Genomic DNA, 12,914 nt, shown 5'->3' with positions numbered 1-12,914 from the left:
TCAAGTGTCGGCTTTCCCGATTACTTTAAAATTATAAAAAAATATGGAAAATACTCTACGTTATCTCCTCTTTAAGCCTGTTTAGTTTGTTTTATATTTACAATAGTTTAAATAAGAGATATTCAATAATATACTAAGACCCCTTTGTTGGGGGCGCATCGGCCACACAGCGTCGGGGCTTTTTGGCTTACATAAAATTGCATATGAAAGCAGTAAAATTATTTGTGTTCGACTTTTTTCGTGTTTTTAGTCAACTATCATACTTATTTAAGCTTTTTCATTGATATTCCGTTGGTGGGTTGCATTATTGGTTTATTTTTTAAATTTTAAGTTTCTACTGTCAGTCAACGGTTTTTCCGTAAGAAATACAGGGGCCGAGACACCCCGGCGGTGTGAGCAAGTGACCCCGTATCAGGGGCGGGTTTGCTCTTTTTTTTTTTTTTTTTAGATCGATAATAACCTAGTCTTAATTTATTTGGATCGGATTGCAAAAATCACCATTTAGAGCAGAAAGAATTCTCTATCTTTTAAGATTTGGTGGATCTAAATACGTTGGAAAATAAGGGAATGGGAGCTAAGAGAAAAAAAAGTGAGCCAGTCGCCCCACTCTCCCCTACCTACTTGATCAGGCCTAAATGTATAGATTTTTGATCAATGTATGATGCAATACGCTTTTGCGAAGACCGCTATTCTAAATTCTATTCTTATATGATATATTATGAAAAGAACATGTATTTGAACTTTTAGATTTCGTTTTGTTTTCTCTCCTGAGAATTTTTTTTTCATACTAGCCTACTAGCGCTGGTATGTTTGGTGAAATAAAATAAGAAGACACATACGTATTGATATCTCTATAGTCTAGATGCGCTCATTCTCGAAGTTGACACAATTGAAAAATTCCTTGGCGTCAACGCCTCAACGAGCGAGGTTTAAAATTGTGGCAATAGAACCCCCGGTAACTGGAAATTGAATGGTGTCTATAGGTTCTCTCTTCTCTGAATATTTCCCCCCTTTTTATTGAAGGCTGCATGTCCATTTAAAAAATATTGGTTCACATTGATAGAATGTCCCCATTCATGTCAAAAACAGTTATTTTTTTATTTTTGTACTCTGACCAACAATAAAAAGATTTGTTCTCATCCAGGTTAGAACTGAAGACCTTCAAATTGATAGACTGATGTGATAACCAACTACACCATGTCTGAACTGCAGTGTTAGAATGATGTGATAACCAATTACACCATGAGAACATGGATAATCGGAATCAAAATAACAAATACTACTTAAAATATAATTAATGAAGAGTAAATATTTTTCTTGGAGTGAGAGATTCAGACAAAGAGTAAAAAAGACGAGAAATAACATTTATTGAGTAACAAAGGCGATCCTCATGTGAACATTCAGGCTCGTCAAACTAAAAAAAATATATTTACGGAAAACCTGCGAAAAATTTTGGAAACTTCTTAATGCTAGGACATCATATCCGTCATACGTCGTTTAACAAAATGATTTTGTTAGATAAAATTACTTAAAAAGGGTCGATGTTGTTTCGTCATCTCTCATGACTAAAACCAGAAGAAAACATAGATTTTTACGCTATATTTGTTATGAATCTCATGTTCTCATGGTGTAGTTGGTTATCACATCAGTCTAACACACTGAAGGTCTCCAGTTCGAACCTGGATGAGAACAAATCATTTGCACCCAACAAATCAAGTTTAGAAAATTTATTTTTACAACACCAGTAAAGTTTAAGTTGGAGAAAACAATTTGTTCAGTTTTTGTAATGGTAAAAAGAAAAATGTATGTGTAAATGTCATACCAGCACAACTACCAACTACAATATAGACCACGAACGAATGCTCGGTCTGGAAAAGTTCCAAAATCTCAAATAAGCTCAAACTGCCTACGACTTGCACCGCTTTTTCTTATGGAGCAATTTTTTCAATTAAACAATTAATTTTTCTTGAATTGAATGAACAAATAATATTACAACATAAAAGAGGTCTTGGCACCAAGCAATTGGAAATGGTTTCATTTTAATCCAACAGACGGCGTAAACCTTTCTTTCGAGCGTGATTCCTACTGCGGCAGAGGTCGTACGTATGTACCATCCTAATTTCGATCTTTATCGAACGCTCGAGCTAACTAACTTTTTTTCATGTCAAGTAGGTGTCCTTCAGTGCCTTCACAAGAAGAAACATCTAAGGCAAGAAAGAAAAACCTTGCGATGGGAGGGGCATCGCTTGACATGCAAAAATGTTATCAGGGAAGTGTTATAACTATAAAACTATCACAATTCAGCTTCGTTAGACGTCGATTGTTCTAAAGAAAGATTATGAATTTACGACAGGAAAGAAAGTTGAAATTTGATCAACTTTCGAAAATATAAATGTTAGCTAAGATTTTGGATAAAATCCGTATAGTCTATTAGTGTTCATTTGACCTCACAGAAGGACCTAATCAGAAAAACCATCATGGCTACTATACTGCTCCTATTGACAATTTGTCTAACATGATATAGGGGATAGATATACAGTTACACGGACGTGCGGAAGTGATTAACGATACATAATACGTTTTTCCATGCATATATACACACTAGAACACTAACGGCTTGGTTAAGCCGATGGCCACACCAAAGATATATGCTCACAGCTAATATCAAATTCGCGCTCCGACCGTTGGCCCCAGGTTTCGATCCCGCGCGGGGATCGAATATTTGACCATATAGAATACAGAAGAAGATATTTCGTGTCACGTACAGAGTCCATCGGCCGAAACCAAAGTATAGAACGACAAAATGTCAATAATGACGATCCACATCGCTATAACGCGATTCAACGACGACCTTCAAAGTTAACATTTTTCAGACACATACGTGTAATTATTGTTAGTTTAAGCGATAGCCAGCTGCTCATGCGGAATCCATTCGGAAATCTGTTCACGCGCCTTCAGCTATATCCATGAACAAGGATCTTCCGCAGTTTTGGGCCGTCCCAGCTGGGCACCCTGATTGAGGTGGTGATATGTTTTATTAAGAAAAATATCGATAGATTGGTTGTCCTTTAGGCTCGTCTGATTGGAAATGATCACCACGACCATCACCAAAGGCGAAAACGAAATTCTTTCAACGAACTGATCGATCGCGTGAGATTGGCGATAGGTTAAAGATCGTCGCTTTCTTTCTGATGTGAAAACGGCAACTCTGCTTATTTTTCCATATAACTTGTATCTATCTCGCCTCTATATTGTGTACTGCGACAACATCTGTTATATAGGACACTGTGCAACGTTTCATCATCCTACCTTTGTGCGCCTTTGTGAATTCAGTTGAAGTATATTCAGCAACTCCTTAATGGAAATAACGATAAAGGCGAGTTCAATAAATTTGAGAGCACATTGAAGAAAAAAACGCTGCCAGAGTGCACTTTGTGTGTGTATTTCTTTTGTTGTTTGGCCATGTAGAAACAGCCATTTGAATAATGACATTGACTTGATTACTCGAAGCAAGCCAGCAACATTGACGACGCTCAGCAGCGCGTAGGATATGCTATAGTAGGCTAGATCTAAAAACGCCTAACCATGTTGCAACAGTCTCGAATAATACATGGATAGAAAATACTAGGCACATTACTTGAAGGCAGACGAGCCGCCCAGGTTTTGCGCGGTTTCGATCGGCGCGCAAGAAGGTGGACTGTGCGGAGGGGTGAGGCGAACCAGTTGGCCATGATGCCGACACAACATCGACCTGGTCGCTTTCTCATTCAACTAGTGAACACGGACTCGTACGCTCCTGCTGCTGTTCTTTAGCCAATCCAGCCCAGCCCATCCGCAATACACCCAACTCGCAACCGCCATTATTCCATGATGCTGAAACTTACCTTGCAATTTTTCGCCATCATCGTTCTGATTGAACGCGCTTACTCGTGGGGCGGAAGGTTCAATCGCTTCAGTCCCGAAATGCTCTCCAACATGGGCTACGGCGGCTACGGCAACAACCGACATTCACCCCAGGTAATTAATTATCTTTTTCGCTTTTGATCATCATCATCCGTTCCAGCATCGTTATTATTCTGTGCATAAGGTTGTTAGAGATTGCTGTTAGATTATTTCTCTGATCTCTCTGGCTTAAATCTAAGATTTCAAAGCTTTCAAACATCTGTACTTTTCCCTCAAATTAATTTATACGTTAGTTACGTAGGTTATTTCCCTTTTATTTGATTTGCCGAGGATTGACCGTGTTGTTATTTATTATGTGTCGCTTAGAGCACATTAGCTACTGATAAAGCCTGGCAAAGCCTTTTAGTGAGCCCCTGTGTTTTTCTAATAGCTCTAAGAGCTTAGGTAAAATAATCAGACAAGCGCGTGCAATACATCACGCTGAATTATGTTATTTCGTTGACCTCATTTCAGTCGGGGCTTTTTTCTTTCTTTCCCGAAAATGTAATCTACCAAACAGCCTGCGTATTACTACTCTTTTCCTCTCGCCATTTGGCTCGTCAATGTACAAATTCAAATAAAATAAAAAAGGAGAAAAATCAGGCGAGGAGTCCCGCGGCCTATACACACGACGGTCGTCTTGATAGACGAACGTGAAAGGGCATGGGCCTTGGTTGAACAAAGAGTTGTAACGAAGCGTAAGCGAATAGATCGATGGGATAGTCATGATCGTGTACTCTACGCACGCACAACCGAGTCTAACAGTAGCTAGTGTTGCTACCGTACAGAAAACCTGCAACTCTCTTACTTTCTTCTCTCTGCGAATAGACGCAAGTCTAACCGAATGAAACATCAGAGGAACTCTTAGCTATGCTGCGACGTCGATAAAGGCATTTGGCTGAAACTGCGTCGGGGGACTCTATCTCGCAAGCTTTTTTCACGAGAGAGAGTTGAAGGAGCTTGGTTGCGCTCCTATATATACTTTCCGTCGCACACATACGAGCAGTAGCAATAAACAAGCTGTGTATACACTACTATATAACCTTAACCGTCTCAACAATACTTTGACCGCGTTGCGCCAGCATCACAAACCACCCCAACCACTATGTCAAACAGTCGGGCAAATGCATTGCCCCACTTATCTCATGTAACTATATAACAGTCGCATAAATATTAGCGCGGAGAATGGCGGTGTATGTCTTTCGCTAATTACTACTTGTGTATACCAATGCCTAGCAAAAGTCGTTTGGCGTTGAAAAAGTCCCTGACATGACCGAAAGACATTTTGGAGAATATAAGAGAAAAATTGAAAAACATGAAATGCTGTTTGTGATTCAACTCGTTGCTGGGCGACGATTCCGAAACGATTTTGATTCGAGGCCCTTGGAGAAATATAAGCTATTCAATCTTCTTTAAAAGAAAAAAAATAAAAGGGGAAGAGAACATGACTCTTGAGCATGAAGCGTGTGCTGAAACCAGAGAGAGAGAGTTCGTTTCCACGTCAACCAGCGGCCACGATTTTGCGTACAACAAGTACTATATGCTGCATTACAAGTTCCCCGATCCGCAATGTAACGCATGTGGTGCTACACGGTATGTGCATGCCAAACACATTCTTTTACCCCGCCATATAGTGAATGTTATGTACAGTCGCCGCTGTATATCAACAGTTTATTCGAGGTTATTCGCCAGCGCCATTTTTAAAAAGAAAAAGAATATGTAGGTAAACAATTTCGCCGAATGATATCAACTGGGTATAAAGATCCAACAACTGTATTTAATCGAAATACATGTCGTCTTTATATAGAACTGTATACAACATCTGTACACACATGTATATACAGGGCGTATAGCCCAGCCCTTATCGGCACTCTATTGATCCACACGCCTACTTCAAAAGAGGTTGGACCGATATACTACTACACAAGGTAACATCGCGTATAGAGTTTGTTTAGGTATACTCAACAAGCTTTCAAGTCTCTGCTGCTCTCTACATTTTTTAGAAAACTTTTTTCCTTTTCTTTCTTTTGCCGAGACTGCGTTTGGGAGACGCTGTAATACATTGCACCTGTTTCGGTTCGACGGCGAAATTGGGAGACGGGCGGATTGATCCGTCGAATGGATTCTGTATTCCAATCGTATACGTGTGTTCTGCACAAAAGTGGAGGAGAGAGAAAAAAAGAAGAAAAAATTGACGGAAAAGAAGCTTTTTTATTCCTTTTTTTCTATTCCAACCCCTTTAGATTTTCTGGTCATGTAGACCTGTGCTGGACAAGCGTTTCCGGGCCAGCAGTCTGGTTGGTCACCCAACACACACACAATTCTCTGTGTGTGCTATTGTATCGCCGTGTTGGTCTTTTTCCCCCTTAAATTGCCAGATCGATAAAAAAGAAAATCAAAAAAGTATATAGTAGATCCCCTTCTATAGGTAGTATATAAGCTGATGATGTGAAGCGATGCTGGCTGGCTATGCTGCACAAGTACACAGGTCAATACATATACTACGTCCACACGACCAAGATGAAAAAACATTGGTATACCACTGAACAAACCGTGAAAGCAAGTGGCTATACCCAACTATACGGTTGGCTACGCACTTGAGCAGCTTTCTCTGCTAGCTGGTCTGTAGCTGTAGTGTGTGTGTGCTGTAGCTGCCTTCCGGCGTGATCCCCCACTATCGATTTACTATTAAACTTACGAGCAGGGCGTTCTGCAGCTCCGGCGGCCCGCCGTTTCCACAAATAATATATGCGGCCAGTCTAAATGTGCCTTTAGCTATATAGAGGCTATATATAACTACGTACATCCGACAAAAAAGGAAACATGTTATTCCGGATGTTCCGGATACGTACGGAAGCTCACTTGACGCTCATAAACGTCAATAGAGTAGCGCATGATAAGCTTCAAAATAACCTACGACTCCAAGATCAATTATACCAAAGTTATAAGACCCGCCAGCTAAACGACCAACCCACCCAACCCCGCAATGAAAATGATGACTTATTTGGACTGTACGCGGCGCATTTTATGCAAAGGGTAGTAATTGCATTTGACGATCGTCTATCTACATCTGCTTCTTTATTCCTGCAGTAAACTCGATCGCCGAAACGAATAAGTCGACATCTAATAAGTGACATATACCTTTGACTAAAAGTCCACATAGCATTTGACACCCCCCACAAGTGTTTGATAGACCTTTCGACATATCGATCGCTTAATACCATCATTGCCGGCCATCTAACCTTCGCGAATTAAAAAAAAAAAAAAAAAACTTCTTATTATAGCGATGAAAAATGTATTTCCTAAATGTTTTATCGTTTCTAAACGGAATATAGTGCACCCACATCCATCAAATATTCATCGCGTACTATACTTTTATCTCTCTCTCGTCTCTCTTTTTAAATTTAGCGCTTTCTTCCGGCCTCTTCAATAGACCTACTCGAATCGATGCTGCAGAGCGAAGAAGACGAAGAAATGACAGAAGCCAGCAGCAACAAAGCGGCGGCCAGCTGCTCCGGAAGGCGCTGCTCGGCCAACGAGCACTGTTGCGCAGGAACCGTCTGCGTGGATCTCGATGGCCGTAAGTTTTTTAAAAAAATAGAGAAAAATAGATTCAACACAGTCAAGAAGAGTTTATACAGTATAAACTACAGGCGCGGTCTAGCGCGCCTCAGACGTAGGTGTCTGAGTTGAAATCCCGTGTGCTGGAAGCTACACTCTGTACATACATACACACAATCGACGTCAGTGCTGCTGCTGCTGATGTCGTTCCAGCAGCTCTTGACATGCGTATAGTGTACTTGACCATCAGCAATTGCTAGCTGCCCACTCCTTATTATATGGACCAACTACAGAATAGTATATCTGTTTGTTACTTGTGACGTCAATTCAGACGCGATCTCAATTGGAACGGAAAAGAATAGAACTTAACTCGGAAGAGTTTACCACTTTCTCCCCCGCTAGATATATATGGAATAATACCGTGACGCGGAAGAACGTAAACATATCAAGTGTTGTAGAACACTACATGGAATAAGAGCAGATGGTTTATTTCCCACGACGCTCAGAAATAATATCCTCTCCATCAAATGGAGAAAGAGAAGATGCGCTGGCTATGCATCCTGATGATGGGCAAATTTCTCGGCCGGCCAGTTATATTACATCAAGGCCTATATGATTATTCTGGGCATGAATTATTCCTATAGCCTATCTTAATGAACCGCGACTATAATTAGACAATGGCGTGCCGCGCAATTTAAGTTTAAGTTTACGTGTGGCATGATAAATGCTTATAAACATACAAGAAATGTTGATATTGATTTAGCTTCAGTTGGGACTTGTCTCCCACACCACGGCCGGCGTGAAGGGTCGGCATGCCATCGCACCTCCGACTGCGATTTCGGACTTCTATGCGTCATTTCCGGCGGAACTGGCAAAATCTGCCAACAACCCTCAGAGAACGTGAAACAATACAGTAAGTGCCCACCAGGGTTTTCTCACGGGCGGGTTCTAAAAAGTCCATATCTACTAGGCTATCTAGCGCTTTTGCCATTCGTGAATTGATGAACGAGAACAAAAAAAAATTAAAAGATATGCAAAACTATATCAAACGTGATTTCATTACAGATGAAGACTGCGCCCAGAGCAGCGAATGCGATGTATCCAAAGGCTTGTGCTGTCAATTGCTTCGACGCCACCGGCAATCTCCACGCAAAGTAAGTCGTCGTCTCGCAACGGTTGTTCACGCCACGGTTCACGCAAGAGTGTGGGGTGTGGTCTATATACCTTCTTGAAGGGTAGGGTTCAACAACATCGAATTCGTTTGATTTCGAATGTCAACTGCTGCAGCATAGATCTCAGCCAGCCGAGTAGTATAGTATACGTAGTACGTGTGTCTGCGCTTCTGGCTAAAGTTCAGGGGTTGCCAAGGCAAACTTTAATCTCTGAACTCTTCACTTAAACAATTTCCCAGCGAAACGCTAATAGAAGCTAGCCAGGAGCCGAACGCGGGAGCGGCGGGGAAAAGGAAAGAAAAATCAATGCGGACAACTCTCTCGTCACAGCACCGTAGTTACACTTTTAGCTTGTTATTTGTTACTTTTTTTAAGACTTCTAAGAGTGAACAGCGCACGATTCAAGACGATTCAAAGCGTGAAGCTTTCGCAGGGCTACCTGGACCCTGAGTGCATCGATTAAGAAGACAACAATATAAAAAAAGGAGAAGCTACATTCGATGGTTTTAAAAGGGAAATTCATTTTAAGAACTTTCTGAACATATTGCGCAGAGTCCCAACACTTTACTTGATTATATCGACCCTCCCGAAAATTGAATTACTTTAAATGTTTCTTTTTTATTATTTGCCGTGACAGCGAAAGGCCATCAATGCAAATAACAAGAACATTCTCAAATGTAAGAGCATTTACTTTGTTATTCAAAACTCAGCCAGGAAATAAAATAAAAAAGAGAAACAGTGAAATCGGATTTCGAACAAACATAGTAGCGATGAGCATACATGAAATCTAGCAGGTAAAATATCTATCAGGAGCACCAGCAGGGGTGGGGGGAATCCAATTCTCTCTTGTTCGACCCCCCCGCACTCCCCCGTCGAAAGACGTCAGAGTTGATAATATTTTGTGTTTGTTATTGTGTGGCACACTTGAAAACCCCGCAGGAGACGAAGCCGGTGAAACCAACAGTTGCCAAGACTACCGAGTAATGTAAACCATATCGACCAATCTAATACCAAACTTGCATATACCAGAGAGAGATATCGCTCATCAGTTTACCATGTAGCAATATAGACTGTGCACTATATAGATATAAGTAGCCTAGATCAAGTTACGTGTTATCCGCGTTATAGAGTTTCTCTAGTTGTGTTGTGTATAGACTGATGTCAAAGTCTTCGGTTCCAATCATCTAAATGTCTCTGTCTACCGGCATATAATCTGCATATCGCATATCTATAATAATATGTACATAATAACGCAGCAGCAACTCGAACGTGGGCATTTAACTATTTATTAGACTAGGTGCGTAGCTATTATTCTGATTAAGCCGCCGGCGTGATGTGAGAGTTAGAACATACACGCGCAACAGTCACCGCAGAGAACTATTACATAGCGCACGTCCGAGTTATCCTTGTATTATTCTCTGTGCTCCGGTTCTTTGAACTCTGATAAGGTCTTCTTGGTATAGAACTATAAAGGCCGGCCAGCATCATCATACACTATATACTATAGTATACAACAAATGCATTGCCATAGCTTAATTGGCTGACCAAAGCAGCGCAGAGGTCCACGTAGAGAGACCTGCTGGGTTTCTAAATGCTAGTGGTGATGGTGCTGGGGATAATAATACACGGGAGCGGGGCGAATAGGAAATGTCCGCCCCACCGGCCTGGCTGGGCAACTGCAATGAGGACGCGACCGCGTGAAAAATGGATTTCGCAGAAGGCCCTCCCATTGGGGGTTTGGAAGTTCGCGTTACAAACAACGTATGTGGGAAGAAGTAGGAGGCGGGGTGACAGCAATGACGTCGCTGGCGTGTAGGCCTCTCCCTCTCCACCCGCTTCGCACACAGCTCAGATATATATAATAGACAATTCGACCGGAGATGACGCGTGTAATACTTAAACAGACACATACAGACATACAACATTCAGAGCTTCTTTTTTTTCCCTCTTTCAAATGTTAATGTCTGCTCACGTCCGTTGCTCAGAGTGAGTGACTTTTAGACTCGTTGGGGGAATACCATACCGAATGAAATGAAGAACTAAGAATCTATATACGGCCCTTTTATACATAATGAAGCTAGTTTCAACGGTTCTATAACCGTGAAGCTTTGGAACGATCAAAGTGTTGGGACTTTGCGAGAATAAATCACGACGATTTGATTAACATTTGAAAGTTAGCATTGGGCCAACCCTGTTGGGAATGTTACGGCTGTTCTAGACACGACGGAATGTCATTGGTATAGTGTAGGAGCCTTCTGACGTCAGACGGAAGCCAAATTATTTAACGGCAATCAGCTTTTCTCGGTAAACATAATTTTCTCGCGTTGATTTCTTATTTCTTCTTCCGCAACTTTTATCCCCGGGAATAAGTGCGGGGCAATAATAAACTTGTTGATCTAAGGGATCCAATTAATTTTCTATTCCGCATCACACAACATCAAATGCTGATATGTGTACGGGGAATGATCCGGAGTATATTAAATCCATCACGGCATCACATCGCGTGATATAAAAAGGAACCATAAAATTTTATTCAACGGCAAACGAGAATTTGTTGTGCCTTTAAACGCCAAGTTGATAATAGACGGGATGGTGTATAGCTTAAATGCTTATACTAAATTACGTATTGATTAACGCTGACGTTGCCTTTTTTCTCTCTCTCGTAATAACAGGCTTGCAGTTACTTCCGAGACCCGCTGGTCTGCATTGGGGCCGTCTCCGTCGACTCCGTCAAGGAGCAAATTCAACACACGGCGAACGAAAAACGCTTGACTGATCGAGCCACTAATTATTCGCGCAAATAAACCCGGCGCGCGTATAAATCACTTTTACATGGGCGGTCGCCATCACCCCCCAAAAAAGGCAGAATGGCAATAGGCCTATTCCATTCTTTCTAATAATCACACTATATAATTCAAAAACAAAATTCAAAAATAAACAACATCTATGTAACAAAATTAACTGCAGACATTGATTACTGGAATAAGCCTGTGAATCTATACTCTTACTTGCATGTTTTATTTCATATTATGGAATTCTTCAGAAATATTTGTTGTTTAATTTTTTTTTATTATTATTATTTAGTCGAAATAACACGTTTAGCTGAACGTTTCTTTTTTTTAAATTTTTTTCCCGCAGTGCTTTTTAAAATAATTAAATAACACACGTTTTTTTCGCAATCATTTATTCGTCCACCTCTGACAAAGTGGAATTGCAACCTAATAGCGTCCATCGGAAAGGAAAAGCAGATGTTTGATGGGTTACAAACTGTTTTTACTTGCAATACTAATTAATATATTCCCACATGTAACAAAAACAAGTCCTTTGACTCGGTCATGTTTTCGTTGCTGAAAAAGAAAAATATGGCAATATTTTTTCTTTCCTTTTTGCAATTTTCTTCGTCTCTCTCTCTCTCGGTGAATGTGTCGAGGTTATATAATTTCCCTAGACGCTACACTATACTACTCTGTCCACGCTGTTCAATGTGTCTCATTATCTTTAAAAAAAAACCAACAAATAACCAAACTGGTAGATCACTTACTAATTCGACGCTTTCAATGTAAATTTATTGTGTCATTTCTTCTTTCAAACTGTATTCCTTTATTATAGTCGTTTCAGAACTCACCTGTCAGAGTTGGAAAATATATATCTCATAACTGTTTACGTCGACCTTTATAAAGCCACACTCATTTTTATTAGGAATAATTAATTTTAACCGCAATGAATTTCTATTCGCAACAATATTAATGAGCAATTACGCTATATGCGCTCAATCCCGTTATTTTTGGCAAATGCAGGGTGCATGCGGGGCTTTTGTTTGAGAGACGAGTTAAGATTGCGCTAATAAGTCGACAATTAATCCTTTTGACTGAAAGGCCAAAATTCTAAATTTTTCACAACGAATTTGCCTAAGAAGTCTCTAAATACGAACCGGAATGCCCCAAGAGGAAACTCGCGGGCGGATTATTTCTTGCCACTTTCGTCCAACCGGAAAAGCATATAATACCGCATAATACCACCGTCGGCGCAAGGACTTTGATGGGGGGGGGGCATCGTCCTTTGTGATATGTCGTGATAATGACATTATTATATAGTACGCAGGATTTTCCCTGAAAAACTTTTGAAGCCTGAAAGTCTAGTTTGTCGTCACCAGGGTGGAGAAGATGAATAAGACGATCCGCTGAAAATAGTGATTACAAAAGGCAAGAAACTTCCCGCGGTCCTCATTATCCAATGCGT

General features: G+C 40.6%; 1 protein-coding gene and 1 non-coding gene across 2 annotated transcripts; both read left to right on the top strand.

The window, feature by feature from the left end:
- The first annotated feature begins 1,618 nt into the window (after positions 1 to 1,618).
- Trnav-aac lies at positions 1,619 to 1,692 on the top strand. The gene has a single exon. It is a non-coding gene; the product is annotated as a tRNA-Val (tRNA).
- A 1,563-nt stretch (positions 1,693 to 3,255) lies between these two features.
- On the top strand, positions 3,256 to 12,338 carry LOC124199621 (ITG-like peptide). Its single transcript, XM_046595526.1, has 5 exons — positions 3,256 to 4,017; positions 7,351 to 7,522; positions 8,267 to 8,416; positions 8,569 to 8,657; positions 11,348 to 12,338. Exons 1-5 carry the CDS (start codon positions 3,868 to 3,870, stop codon positions 11,477 to 11,479), a joined length of 693 nt encoding a protein of 230 aa, XP_046451482.1. The 5' UTR covers positions 3,256 to 3,867; the 3' UTR covers positions 11,480 to 12,338.
- Positions 12,339 to 12,914: the final 576 nt, after the last annotated feature.

This window comes from Daphnia pulex, chromosome 8 (genome assembly GCF_021134715.1).
Source record: "Daphnia pulex isolate KAP4 chromosome 8, ASM2113471v1".
Classification (NCBI taxonomy): domain Eukaryota; kingdom Metazoa; phylum Arthropoda; class Branchiopoda; order Diplostraca; family Daphniidae; genus Daphnia; species Daphnia pulex.
Note: the sequence above shows the minus strand (reverse complement) of the source record. Positions and strands in the feature narration are given on the sequence as shown.